The sequence below is a fragment of the Pieris napi genome, chromosome 9 (genome assembly GCF_905475465.1).
Source record: "Pieris napi chromosome 9, ilPieNapi1.2, whole genome shotgun sequence".
NCBI classification, from domain to species: domain Eukaryota; kingdom Metazoa; phylum Arthropoda; class Insecta; order Lepidoptera; family Pieridae; genus Pieris; species Pieris napi.
Window position 1 is genome coordinate 4,421,525 of NC_062242.1, and position 16,048 is coordinate 4,437,572.

General features: G+C 30.3%; 1 protein-coding gene across 1 annotated transcript in view; it reads right to left on the reverse strand.

Annotated features, from left to right (window-relative positions):
• Positions 1–2,468, reverse strand: part of LOC125052537 — a 47,266-nt gene extending 44,798 nt beyond the window's left edge. Inside the window, exon 1 of the mRNA XM_047653444.1 lies at positions 2,233–2,468. Coding sequence (XP_047509400.1) covers positions 2,233–2,293 — 61 coding nt within the window. The 5' untranslated portion in view covers positions 2,294–2,468. The remainder of the gene's footprint in view (positions 1–2,232) is intronic.
• Positions 2,469–16,048: the final 13,580 nt, after the last annotated feature.

Genomic DNA, 16,048 nt, shown 5'->3' on the forward strand with positions numbered 1-16,048 from the left:
ACATTGTAAAAGTGATTTATATAGTCCTACTTGCAAGAATAAACTATTTCATTTCATTTCATCAGATGTGCCGGTTTTGGTGATCAGCGTGACCTGTGGCACATAGGCCAGCTGCTTGCATTATTTTCGAATGTTAGCTCTTCTTGTCCAAGTTGTATCCTATTATCTTTATATCGTGTGCCCATATCTTTCTCTAACGTCGCATGCAAAAATTATTAATGGAACAATTCATTGTATTTTTATTATATAGAAGTTTGTAATAATTATTGCGAGCAAACGGTTTATCAGATTTGATTCAAATGTTGCAAATCGTTTCAGGTCGCTGAACCCTTACATCTAAAGAAGGGATATGAAGATCATATGGCACTATTTTTTGGAAGTCGGTACTTCGACGTATAAGAGTTTTATGGCCTATTTTGGTCTATAAAGATAGGCTTTAGTAATTCGCAACTTTTTGTGAATTATCTATATAACTGGAACTATAATCATTATTATTATTATATGTATAACACATGCCTCCATATATAGGTTAATAAACCATCTTAATATCGAAAATAACTTTTAATCGGCAATTGTTTCAAGTGTGTCCATAATAATCTGTGAAAAAATTCGTTAACTGAAATCGTTATATAGTTATATCATATAATTATATTACTGTGATAAACACCTTATCAAACGCGTCTTGTCGTTTTTAATTATTTATTTATAAACTTTTCATTACAATAATAAAAGTTTATTTGGCTAAGAATCCTATCAATGTCAAATAAAAATAAACAATGTTGAATTGACCTTTCCATGACCTCAGTAACATAATAACAATAAAATACAAATAATACATAAATTCACAATCCACAGTTCATTTATTTCCAACACACAAATTTACTTAACTTTGTTTCCGGAAACTTACGATTAATATTTCAAAAGAAAATACTTTCTCTAAAACGATAAATAAATGACATAAGGTTTCAGAATTTTCAGGCTTTCCGAGTTTGTGTACCGTTTAAAACCACAATTTTAAGGAAAACGCGACACCTAATTAGAACACTTTTTTTTCTGCCGCAAATTTACCATGCATCTATAACTTTTAGGTACCAAACCAACAATCATCTTAAAATTATCATTTTCAACTGCCCAAATTAGACAATTATCAGTCTGAATCAGTGATTAATAATTATTAAAATATAAACAGCTTTTTGCAAGGTTACTTATATTATTTGGGCAAAAAGTTGTAGAGGAATTCTAATATTATTATTTTTTTGTTAATAGCTTTATTCATACAGGTATCCAAGTACAATTATTAACGTCAACAGCATATTGCATTATTAGTTAAAAGCACTGACTGAGCAGAATTACATCGAATTACAAACATTAGTAATAAACAGGACCTGACGACAGATAGGCCTAGGATATGCGCGTTACGTTTGATTGTGATGTAATTGTTATTGGTACTGCTGATGCGGTATCTAGTCCAATAACCAACACGCGACGGGGACCGACAACTAGATCGTGTCCGATGTCGCATGTGCCACTTCTCATCTCCCAGAGAATTTTTTGAACATCGTTTTTCCCTGTGTTCCTTTAAGGTTTTAAACTAATAATAATAATAGTTATTACAAGTGACAGTTATATATACTATTATAAATAAATAATTGTCTTACTTCTGTTTAGGGAAAATGCTAGTTTGTGTGAGACTGATGCCTGCTAAAGGTAAGAGTACCTGTGTTACAGGTCATCAGGCCTCCACCACTTCCGATCGACGACTACTAACTAAAGCATTTTTAATTTCTCATGAATGAATAGCTTTACAAATCTTATTCAATGATAGTACTAAATAATCATGTTCATATTTTTCCTAACAATTCCATAATATTTATATTTTTGTCAATGTTATTTTCAACCTAGAATAAGAATTAGATTTTCGTACTCGACAGTTTGACAACAACCTTCTTCAAATATATCAATAAAAGGACGATACAAATAAAACAGAAACTAATAAAAAATTAAAGGGAATTTTCATGCAAACCTAGAAACGTTTAATTTCTGCTACAATATGCATTGTATTCAGTTATGGTTGTTATTTTTATTTTGATGCTACAGAATTGTATTTTATTCGGTAAATATATGCTTTGCTTAAATGTATTTTATACCTATACTTTATGTACGAAAGAAGATTCTTATAATATAACTTCATTTTACTACGTGCTATTAGTATATTATAATATTTAATATTACCTTGTGTTGTGAGAAAAAAAATAGCTATTCTTAAAACTACACTTTTATTTGCTGAAAACATTGTTTATTAACTAGTAAACCGTCTCTATCTACTGAGCACAAATTTTCATATATTTATAACCACATTTTATGCACTGTAACGAAATTGTATATTAACATTATTTAAGTTTTGTTAAAGCACTACAAAATCCCTGCGCTACGGCGTAGCGCGTATTGCGACGGTCTCGAGGCGACTAACGCTGTCTACACTGGCCGACGCCGCGTAGCGCAGCGTCACCCTAGAAGCATCGTCTTGTTTAACTCTCAGTTATTAAACACACACATGTGTGTTTATGTTATTGTTTTAGCTAATTATTTAATTACATCAATTTATATCTAAAACAGTTGAATGTTTTTTCATTTCGAACCTTTGATTTTAAAAATATGTTTTAACACAAAAAGTTCTTTCATTAGCAGTTTTGTTTATTCTGCAGTATACTACTACCTAACTTATAACAACATTTAAATTCAGTATAATAAATTCCGAACAGTTAAATCAAAGTCCAAAGACCTTTTTGAAATAGCTAAAGATTTATCTAACTACAGTGAACTAGAAGACATTATCATTTGAATGTAAAAAATTTACCGTCGTGGATTCTGTGACGTAAAAATGTTACGTTTAGCATTCCAACTTTTACAAATATGTATATATATTTTTTGTTATGAATTTGTGTGATAGAGCAGCGTTTTAATCTATGAAGAACCAAGTTGAGTTTTTATAGTATTTCTTCTTTCGGTGGTATAAAAATGAAATAAGTTAAAAATATATAAAAATTCTCAACCCCTTATTCATAAAAAATATAGTAGTCTTATTGCACCGTTTAAACGAAAGTACCTCTGTCCCTTTAACACAATTTGACAAAAAAAAGACGAAAGAGTACTTAAGTTAAAATAGTGCAATTACATCAGTGTAGTGTTTTGTTTTCATGGAAGCATCAATTAAATACATTAAAAAAAGTTAGTAATACAAATACTTTAACGTTAAGAAAACCGTAGGTAAATGAGTTTTATTCTTACTTCCCTTCGAAATTAGAATATAAATTCTGTAATAAAATACGTATTTAATTCAATAAATCGTGAACAATACATAGATACGTAACTGCGCTGGCTTCATTACACGCATATCAATTATCAGGTGATATATTTATATTTCTACTGAATTATTTGGAATAAGTAAAATAGAACTTTGTAAATGTATATTATTTTACCATAAATTAATTTAATTGGTTTCATTAGTTATTTAAATTATAATAATTAATTCTCGTTATTGCTACACAATGCTACTGGGAGGTAATATACTCCTGAAATTATTATAGTTCTGACTCGATCCTAGGATACGTGTTAATCATGTAACCTGTTTTTGTCAATAAATAATATTATTATATCATAGAAAGTATTTGTCCTTTAATGGCGAATTGCGCAGTTTTAGTTTAAGGCTTAAGAACCACGTAAATGTCTACAGTTCTGGCCCTCGGCATCAAGAAGATAACGATAAACTTTCGATAAAATGCTTATTTATTTTGAGCTCGTATTCTTTAGAATCACAGTGTAGTGAAAAGTAAATTAAAACAGTAAAAGCTTTTGTGCTAATGTAGATCGTTATTAAAAGACTGTCGTTTGTATTTTTAAGACAATACATGTGTTAGAATAAAACTGTTTATTAGCCTCTTTATGCAAAATCACTGTATCAACAAAAAAACTTTAACTGTCTGAAATGGTTCTTTACAAACAATAAGGTCATTATTGTAATGATACTTTAATTTCTTATGACTTTTAAAAAGTATAAAATATTTTAAATTACTAAATTTTAACTTAGCTTCATATAATGAAATATTTAATGACATCTTTATATGGAACAAGGTCTACTCTACTTATCACGAATACGTTCGTTTAATGAGGTTCTAATGAGACCGTATATTATGTTAGAAGGACCAGGACTGATTTATATTGATAATATCAAAGATCTTGCAATGTTGATGTTTCTCAGAAGATAGATGTTTGTATCCTATATATATTAAAGTGGCAAGATATGGGTACTACTCGTCTGAGCTCGACTTGAACAGTCAAGCGGTTAATAAACAGACAATTCACATGAAAAATAACTAATAATTTTTACGCAATAATCCTTAGCAAAGACGCTTGGATTTTGCCAAGCTATATAGGCTGTAGCGCAGTGGTGATGTTGGCAAAAGATAGGACAAAGGTATAACTAATTATATAAAAAAATATATATGTTTATGAATAATTCTTAATTAAATTAAAAGAATTATTTTTATATTGAGACTTGTAACCATCACCTAACGAGGTGAGGACAAAATATCTTACATCGATAAAGTATCAAAATGGAAAATGAAATCCAATGATTTAATATGTCGTTATTATTTTGCCTATATTTAATGAGAATCTGTCTCACAAAGCAGCAACATTTACTCGTATATAGTAGTAGGCTGATATGGTCCGATAATAATTTGCCTTTGAAAACAGTTTCTATCATGATATCATTTCAGTCCTTATATATATTGTCTATATAACTATTTTTTTATATTATTAATACAAATTATACGTATATAGATTAATAAATAAAATATTGAGTTATTATTTTGTGTATTAGGTATATTGCATTCTTTCATTACATTAGGATTAGGACTATTTCGCGCTAATATTTGGCCTAAATATAATCGTAATATTACTTTTTCATTTCAAATAACGATTTAGTGACCGAAATCCGCCTCCTTGTAAAAACAATACTTGGACACATATCTTGAAGTTATGTTTCTAGTAGTGTGTCGTTCACTAATTAACAAGGGGATTGTAATATCCCGACCATTTCCATTATACTGTATTTATGTAAATAATTAATATCGATGACGTAAATTCATTGTTTGACCTTACCATTCACAATATACACACGGAATACAATATATTATTACAAAAGTATTTGAAAAATTTATTAGTAAGGCGTGTAAGTTAAAATCAGTATCTCCACGACGAAGGGCCAATTTCTTCGACATCCAATTTTTATTAATTTAAAGAAAATATTCATAATTCTAATAACGCTAACGAAACCACAATTATACAAGAACAGAGTGTCTTTTACTAATTAAATACTGTAATAGTGTTATTGGACACTTGCTTATGTTAAGACAGGAGACAATCCTTTAAAAAAAATATATATTTACCCAAATTCAAACAATAAACACTGTTATTATATACAACCTCTATATATCGTTCTATCTATCATAAATGCCATATATAATTTTAAATAAAAAATTGTGATATATACGTCAGTCAGCCATCTAGATTTTTATCAGTAATGTGAAATTGATTACAGTTACATACAAATCTATTTTTTCTCAGCATAAAATATATGACGCGGAATGAAGCACTGCGAGATTATGAAGCCCATATATATTTAATGTTGGATCATAATATTAGAAAAGCCCGTATGTATGGATGCACCGCCGCAGATAGAAAATCAAATGAAAATCGAATACCTAATAGCTATCAAAGAAAAATTTAATAGAGGAATTTTACGGATTATTTGGTACTCTAGTAACTGAAGAAAAAGAGAATAAACAAGATTATACATAGATTTCTTATTTCCTGTCCTGTTCGTTATTGAAATGCTTTCGAACATTAAATCAAACGATTTTCATTTAAATAACTTAATATAGAGGTTGTGCGGCACGCTGCCAGCGAGTTGGCTTGGGGTTTGATACCACTTAAACTATGAATCCGGTAAATAGATCATATCCCTAAGAGAGGGATTAAAAACCTTTTGATCACATAATCAAACCCTCTATATTAATTACTCCCTACCTTAATGCCTTATGTCTACACGACCTGCGATATGGGGGCTGGAAGTAGGTAAACTAAGAAAAATAAGTTTGGAATTGAAGAGCAATTCTTGTTCCGTAGAAAATGTATAGAAGAAATGCATTAAAACAATTTGTTCCACAACTCTTCTGTCGATTCCGCACTATTTATACCACATCGATAGCCAAGTATGTAGGTAAAATCAGGCGTTCTTCTAATTTATTCTATTGACTTATATATAGAGATGGTAGATTTGCCATGAAACAAATGAACATTGCCAATTTTATATTGCAAATATGTATTTCTAAGCATATTTTTTACAAAATAATATAGGGCGCACTTTTTAAATCTCTGGTACCGTTACCCTCCAAAACCAAAAGATTGTTATGGATGGGGAAATTTTGTCCTATCTACGGTTCCCAGACTTGGAAAATTAGTACTTAACAACGAGAATAACATAATATAATATGAACATATAATTTGATTGAATAGCCAACAGTTTTAAAGTTTTAAGTTTGCATAGTAAGAAAAGCTGGTTGTCTGAAGCATATAATATATAATATAAAAATTTGCTTTAAATTATTACCATGATATTTTTAAGCCTTGAAGTTAACAAATACTCATTTTCATTGTTAAACTCTTTTATTACACAATATAACATAAACCCCTATATATTAACGCAAACAATACGTCAAAACCAAACAATCGAATCTTTCATTCTGAAAGCCTAAAATAACACAGACCAAACGTATGATAACTTTGAAATTCGAAATATGAAGTCCTTTTTTATTTTTAATCGATACGCGAGACCACTCAATTGTATAAATAGCAAGTCACCCGAAAACAAATATATATCAAGGAATAAAAAAGAAAAACCTATTTCTTCTTTTGGATTCTTTAAAGAATAAAACTATTAAATTGTTATTAAAAATTATTTACTTACTTATATACTATACTATTTTGTTATTTACTACTTAACTTATAAATATGTTGTTATTATTATAATTCTTGGGAATTGGTTAAAAAATGAAAATTATTTATCAACAGCCAAGTTCCTATTTATTCCTATTCCAAATCACAAAACTAACTTTTTCTCTCTATGGTAGGGATTATGTACAATAAGGAAAGTGATATATTTATGAAAATATTATGTAAATTGATGAGGGATGAGACTGTTGAAGTTCCAAAATGTTACCGATCATTAATTCTAACAATGACATACAAGTTCAATACAATTCTAGGGAGCGATTACGCTTAGTCAGCCTCTGAGATAGTATTGATTTGTAAGAATAAAAACTGTATAAATTTAAAGTAAACACTTTATGTATTATTTTACATAATTATAAGTTTATAATAATACATAACTTCAATCCGGTAAAAAGGTGTTTTCTTTAAATGAGTAAAAGATATGTTAATAAAAGACAATACTATGTATTAATTTATTCAAAATATAGGAAGAATTAAAGCTAAGTATTTTAATGTAAAAACATGTATTGCCATTTCTGACCAATGTGATCTTCATGTGAAATGTTAACTAACGTATAAAAAAAGCGTTAATATGAGAGAGAAGGTACATGTCAAATGTCAATGTTACATGACGAAATGTACATATGTAAGTAAATGTGCCTTGAGTGCCATTATTAGGTTTTTGTTGTGCATTTGTTTGTTTATTTAATATTACAAATGTTGAGTTATTGTAAAAATACTGACCCTCATAAGTAAATAAACCGGTTATAAATTAAAATATAACCGCTTCAAATTTCCTACGATATTTCGAATTTTATTCTTTCAACAAAAATCCAATAATAACACAGATCAAGTGATTTCAAAGATCGATTTTTTTCAATCACCCCAAGTCCAGGTCGTTGACCCAGTGAATCAGAGATACGGAAGAGATTCCGCGTCGAGTGTGATTGTGGGCGACAGAGTGGCGCCAGCTTCTTTTCATTGATAAACACTTGATAATTTAGCTGCAAGCCCTATATGCTGTACTTATCAAACACTAATACAAAGTATTAGCACTCTATAGATTATTATTTTCAACATAAATTTTATTTCCTTAAAGATAAAATGTGATTTAAAATACATATATATATATGTTACCGGAAATGTATGAAATCTAGCAATTGTATAGGAAATTTATATAATTCCGAAGCTATTTAGGAAATGTATAAAATATTGTTTCGAAAACTATTTAATACATACATGTCCTAGGAAATGTGCACAATTCCAAAGAAATGTATGTAATTCCAATATCGTATTAGGAAATGTATAAAAAGAATGCTTTCTGTAATAAAACACGTTGTTAAAATGAGAATAACAATTTTTATTAGCACTCGTTGAGACAACAACGTTCAGGTAACAGTCATATCGTAAAATATAATAATCTTCATATTATCTTACTAATTAAAGCGTCGTAAATATAATCACGGATTACATACATTTCCGGTAACATATATTTTACATAGCATTTTCTGGCGCTATACGTTTCTCTTCACATTAAATTAAGTAATTAAATATTTAAAAATCGATCCATACCAACCATTATAAACCTTCTAAATATTTTTTTTTATTTCTACTCCCACAAACCTCCCTATTTTGTTTTAGTGAAGCTTAATTTGTTTTGTTAAAATTCGGTGAATGGCCCTGTTTGATTAAGTGCCTACCCACCTATAATAACGGTCCTTAAGATCTACCCACAAACTTTAAAATATACAAATTATGTAATGAAATAACGAAAATATCTACGTATACGTAATACTACTGAAGTAATTTGAAGTATGCACAATTAAACGGTACTCTATGGTCGAATGTAGTGAAAATATATATAAAAATAACTTAAGTCGTAAATATTTTCCGTGCACTTTTAATGTTTTGCTAGCATGACAATGAGGCACAAAATCCCTGTTTATTCCGAATACCTCATTTACAGCGCTCCTTAGATTACAATATTTACTTTTGACATCTGCTATTTACATACATATCTACATAAGTAGTATGTACCTATGTTATACGATCAGTAAGTTTAGTATATAATTTTTTAAGGTTTTTGTTCAAATAATTGTACTAACCAACTAACAATGCCATCTATTATAGATTCGTTATCTATATAGATAACGAATAATGAATTATCAGTACAACTATTTTCACTAACTAATTCAGGGATTGAACCTGAAAGACATACAAATGTAATTTAGGACCTCCTTAAATCTAATGTATCTAATATATCTAATCTAATCTAAAAAAAATGACTGATCGTCATTTAAAATCGATTTGAATAATTTTGATTTCAAGTCAAAGCTAATTCGAGATTGGGGACTCGTGCTCGATAATTGCTGTCAAAATTCATTTTACAGTGTTTAACAGTTTAAATAAAGTTCAGAATTTGTAACAGAGGTCTCTTGAGGCAGAATTTATAGAGCTTTCAATGCTTATTTTCAATATTTCCTATTGTTTGCTCTGACGGAATGGGTCGTCGCCCGAGCAAATATTGGGGGTTGAACTTGTATTCGACACAGACGAGACACAGACTATGTAATCATCCCCTCAGATCTTTATCACTTCATTGAGGGTGAACATACAGTGCTCGGTGCAGAAAATAAAATTTTCCGTCTTGAAATTTTCTTAAAACTTCGATATGAGACGTGATAAAAATTTCTTGTCTGTAACTCGACACATAAAATATTAAATTTTATATAAACCATGTCGGATTAATAAAACCTATTCATGGTGAAGAAGGTACATTAATATATACGCTTGTTCTATATCATATCAGTCTAATCACATTTAAATTAATCATTGCTTAATGGTTGAAACCCAGTTAAATGCTCAGAAAAAAGACACAGAAATTTGTCTGTTCTATAGACATGGACTTCAAATATTTTTATTACAAAAATAATAGATATTTAATTTCTCCAATAAGTGGAGAGGTACGAGTAACTACAGGATAATTTCATTACAATCTTTATTTAATTTTATATTTATATTATATTATTGAAACTAAGCTGTTATTGAATTTCAATGAAATAGGTCACCAATGCAATATACGGTATTATCACGTACGCATATCTCGAGTTCTTACGTTTATGTCTTAATAAAGTGCGTCTCCGGCTTCGATGGCTGGCTTCCATATCAATAAGGGAGAAGAGAATTTAATGAAATTCCTCTTAGAATTCCTTTCCGCTCTTAGGTGGTGAAAATGCCAGTCTTCCACATAAGTATTTAGTCCCAGTTTAAGATAGAATTGAAAATTATTTTCACTCCGATTTTGTAGAATCTTTGTAAATATTGTGCGTAATATTTTCATCAACTTAAATTTACGGAATAAGAACATCTAAAAATGATTACGGGTCATCAAATCTGTTACTAAACTAAACTGGTTTTAGATTGTTTAAAATTATCAAATCAAAATGAATGACTTCATTACTTAACCTTTATAAAAGGCAATTCACTTCCCAGTTGTGGTTAGTCCCCACAAAAGTCATCAAATTTGCATGAAAGCGACCTTATGGCACTTATCAGTGTCCTCCCAAAAGAGAATGTAACATCATAATATTAATATTATATATATATATCAATAAATTAAATTGAATTAAAATCTGCAAAGCCTGCTAGCGTTTGCACTGTAATTTTTAATATGGTAATAGACTATAATAGTAAATAGCATAGACATTAAGTAATTTATAATACGTCCCTTATACATACTTTAATGAATATAAGTATTTTCAAACAATCATGTGCTCAGCAAACGTTTACATAAAGCCTCTTATCTCAAACATATTCACCAACTCCACTTTTCTTTAGTTTGTATATTGTAATGCACTTACTTAAAGTACAATTATTTTTGTATTTATCTTGAGCAGTGTTGTCTAGTGCCTCCATAGTGCGCCTCCCATCCTTGAGGACGTAGGTTCGCACCCCGGCGTGCACCAATGGACTTTCTTTCTATGTTTGCATTTAAAGTTCGCTCAAACGGTGAAGGAAAATATCGTGCCTTAGACCCAAAAAGTCGACGACGTGTGTGAAGCACAGAAGGTTGATCACCTCCTTGCCTATTAGATTTACAAATAAATGATCATGAAACAGATAAAGAAATCTGAGACCCAGACCTAAGAAGATTGTAACGCCACTGATCTATTTATTGTATTTATTTGTTTGATATTCCAGCAATAGTCAGCCACAAGTCAGTTAATAATATCTATGCTAAGTTCACAAAAAGTAGTCCGAATTGTGGTTGCTTAATTTAATAAATGAATGAAACGTCAGACTGCAGCTTTTCCGTGCCATTTGTATGCAGAGAAATTTTCCACGAGGGACCAATTTACTTACAAATATTAAATCTACCTCACAATATACAATTCATTCTTATAATAAACTAATACAATTATTGTCAGTTATTTCCTTACATAACATTATTTGCAACTAGTTTCAGTTGACGAAATTTATTATAGCTTTTCCAAATTATAAATGAACTTTTCTTATTTTAAATACCTATTTACATACTTTTTTCGTATTGTTGGCTTGATCGTGAATCGTGATGTTTAATAATTTACCCCAATGAAGATAATTTTCAATAAAAACGTCATTTGATATATCTAGTTATATTTTCTTACCATCAACCCGATGCAGAGGCTTGCCTTGCTTGCCGAAGACAAGGAGAATGGAGGAAATCATGAGGCGCCACGACCTTCAGAAATGAAGAGCGCAACTGTATTTTCAGTGTTACCTAGGTACAATCACAAGGTTACGATATCACCGCTACGGATATTGGGATACCGAAGTCGATCTTGGATACAAAAACGTGGATATCGGTATCGCTGTCGCTATCGGATGTTTTACAGTACCGTTTTTGGTACAATTTAAAAAATCCACATATTTTCGTTTATAATGTTTAGTTATATATCTTTTCGAAGTTACATTCAATATCTAGAAGGTATGTCTAATTTGAAATAAATATTGAGGAAGACCGAATCCGACACAAAAAACATTACAATATTTCTACCTTACTTAGTCATAAATAAAGAAATATGTTTTTTAGAAGATTCTTTAAAAGGCTTCATAGCCTTGAAACAAAAAGCAGGGTAAATTACTAAAGTACGTATTCAAAGTAACAAATTTAATTAAGCTGCCTTTGTTGAGTTGGTGGTTACTGTAACATATTAAATCGAATGAAATATTTAAAAAAAAACATTTTTATTGTTTCAATTATTTTTTTGATAGTAAAGTAAATTTCATTGAAGAACAAAGTGCTCTTCACATCCCGTTCATATTGCTTTAATAAAATTAATAATTGAAATTGTCATTGTTAACAATGTTAACCAGTAATTATTATTTTTTTATTAATTTAATTCTTCACGTATAAAATATTTTACTGCATACAGTAAATATTGTTATATATCCAAGTTAGCTTTAATTAAACAAAACCAAACTTAAATACTGATTTTTCCAATACTATATATATTTGCCAGTTCTATGTATTGCCAGTTCTTCTCTTCTTATCGGTAAGGAGTATGATTACAATGTATGACTGTATGAAAAACTAAAAGCAAGTACTTAAAGACAATTCTTAACACATTTGAACAATTTATAAAATTTGTAAAATAAGATGTAAAAAATTAGATTAATTAGAGTTTCAGTCGAACATATTTCTTTAATAATAATAATTCATTTGCAAGAATATGGGACAAACATGTTATGGTGGTACAATCTAAAGTTCACATATACATACTTCCACACATAATGGCATGCAAATTTGTCTTAAAGCAATTTTACATACAAGACTATAATGAGATGAGTCATATCATTATAGTCAATTCTTATAAAACAACTCAGCAAGAACACCTAAAAAATATTTTCTTAAATATATTATTATTATTCTATTCATTCTTATGAAACAAAAAAACCGCTTAGTGAGCCGTTACACTTGGCCGGTGGTTATTAAGCCGCTATGAAATCTTAACTATGTAATTGAACTAATTGCACTGGCGCTAACGTGCTTTTAGCGAGTGATATGGCTTAATTAGCTCCACTGTATTTTATTACACCTATACAAGCACAATACAGGAATAGGTTATTATAGTAAAGTAAAGTAAAAAATCATTTAATCATATAGGTAACACAATGTACACTTATGAACGTCAAAAAAAGAAATGTTAGTGCCAGTTCTCAAATCAAGGGCGTAGAACGGAAGGGAAGAACTGGCAATAAACTCTCCGCCACTCTTTTTAATCGCTATCGCCCAAGGTAGGGTTTCAACGCTACACTTAAGACGCAGTAGAGCGAACCTATCCTAATTGTCGATTAGAGTATCTACAGAATTCTCATGTAGGTTGAACAAAAAAAATCAAATCCACAAAAATACCATGGGCTACAGTGGAGCTTACGGGTCATCGATCATTCCAAAACTCAAAGTACAGAGTACAAAATATAGCTAATACAATTAATAGCGGTCTGTGAAACCAACTAATATTTGAAGGCATACGTTACTGAAACACAGCTAGACCCTACGTTACAGTCGGGCGACTGATTAAACTTTAGCAATAACTACCTACACCTGCGGCTTAAAACGTTAAAAACTTGGCGATAGAGCTCGTTATCAATGTTAATTAGGCAAACATTTTGTCTTGTAAAAACAGACGCATAAAGACAGGATATAATTAGTACTGGTTAAAATAATGTCTATTGTTTATTTAAAAAACTTTTAGTTTAGTTTAGTGGTCTTGAAAAACTAATCAAAAATATTTTTAAAGTCTTTGTAAGCACTTAAACTGCGTATTGGTTACTCATACAAAATATAATTATAATGCATATTGAAAAGTGGAAAGAGCAGCGTTGTGGTAGTGGATTAGGCGTGCGACTCTTAACCCTGTGGTCGTGTGTTCGAGTCACGGCTGTGCAACAATTGCTCATACGGTGAAAGCAAACATCGTGAGGAAACCGGCATGTCTATAAATCCCAAAAATCTATGACATACGGCAGGCACAGAAGGCTGATCAAGTACATTGTCAATAAAAACGATCAAAGAAATGGGTGCAATATGCTGCCAATACCCTTGTATCCTATATGGGCGCCACTGGATTATTAATGTAAACCGACGTTTACACAACACCAGGACATTACAATAGAGAAAGCTTCTAAGATGCTTGGTTATGTCCTGAGAAACACTAAAGGATTCCAAAACATCAAAACAAAAATTATATTATACAATAGTCTCATGCGGAGAATACTAGAATACGGTACAGTTGTATAAAGGCCGCAATATGCGACGCATATGTTCCGACTTACAAAAAAGATCACCTCACCGACATCATAAGATTGAGCATTCTGATAAACGAGCTAGGTCTGAATTCTATAATTTGTGCCATTGTGTGTGTAAAATGGTCTAGTTTTTATAATTTAATTGTTTTTTTTTTATTTTATTTTTTTTATTATCTCTTCGTGTATGTTATGTTCGCCTATAAATGCATGTCAAATTAAAAAATGTATATTATTTTTCTTGTATCAGTATGCCGATAGCTTATATAAAGAAATGGTAACCATGCCTACATATACCGTACTCTGTAGTGAGACTTTAATGAGGCCGGACTTGTTAATACATCCAATATTGTTTTTCTCTAAGAATTCGCAAAATTGATGTTGCTTAATTTGATTGCGTATTCCTCGTAATTTGGTACATAATTAAATCATTTTTATTATTCACATCGCTTGTTTTTATTTATGACGATTAAGGTTTAGATAAGTATATGAATAATGGAATAGCTTGAATTAATAAAACGAGCTGGATTTTATTGTATTTTTTCTTAGTTTTACTGTAATTTTACCGTGAAAATACATTCCATATTTTTAATGTTTAAAAATAAATAAATAAAAACTTAAAAGACAATATATAAGATACGAGAACTTTTGACTTCAAAACATCGACCCCGTTAAAAATTAAAAATCCTCGAAATTCCCTGTCATAAACAATGACCACAATAACTTACTTTATCTAGCGCAGTGATTGGTCGATAACGCGTCTTCGGCCTATCGCAGAGCGAAGTCAGATCGCAAGTAAACTTATTCGATCACTTAATTCAATCACCTTACAGAACAAAAGGAATTTCAGCCATTTTAGTTAACAACATTATATATGTACATTACATTTTATATCTTAAAATAATACCTATTGAATAGAATAGAAAGATCTTTATTTCCCTAGTTCTTATGTTACATTATGTCCACAGGTCGATGGTGTATTTGGCCTGTGGGACTGTCAGCTACTTACAAACTACCTGTGTTTGTCTCAGAGAGATCTATATAAGTGTCGTGCAGTGTGCTGTGAGCTTGTTAAATTGTAGGTACAGAATAAATTTATAATGTTGTTATATTATATTGTCTTATCCTACTAAAAGCTACCTATTGAATGCGTTAAAGTCAACAAATATTAAGCTAGGTAATTTTCAAAATTACCTGTTCAGTTATTCATCAGTACCCATTCTTGCATATAAATTAGCGTGTAGCTGATAGCTGTGTTACTTGGGATCTACTAATGGAGCAGAAGACAGTTACTGAAGGGAGCGGCTGTCTCGGATCAAACTTTTTTGACAGGGGTTTTGTGGTCGATTTGATTAGTGTTCCAAGGCGCAGGACACTATCTGTCCAAAACTATTACATTAAAAAAAAACTAGGGTATTAGTTTAATGCAACTATTTTAACCATTGCTATTTTCCCTAAATGTAGATAGACCTTGGACTTGCATCATATAAATTAAACTAAAAATAAATTGATGAAAATTATTGATCATTTCAAGCAGATTTTCATTTAGAACACATCGTTGATTTTCGAGTATGTCAAAACGTATTGCATTTGACATACTTTCCGCAAAATCTCGACACTGAATCTTAATACCGTGAGTTAATTACGCACCTTTAGAAAGAAAACTAGATTGTTGACTCGACTCACCTCTAGAAAATTGTAATACAGC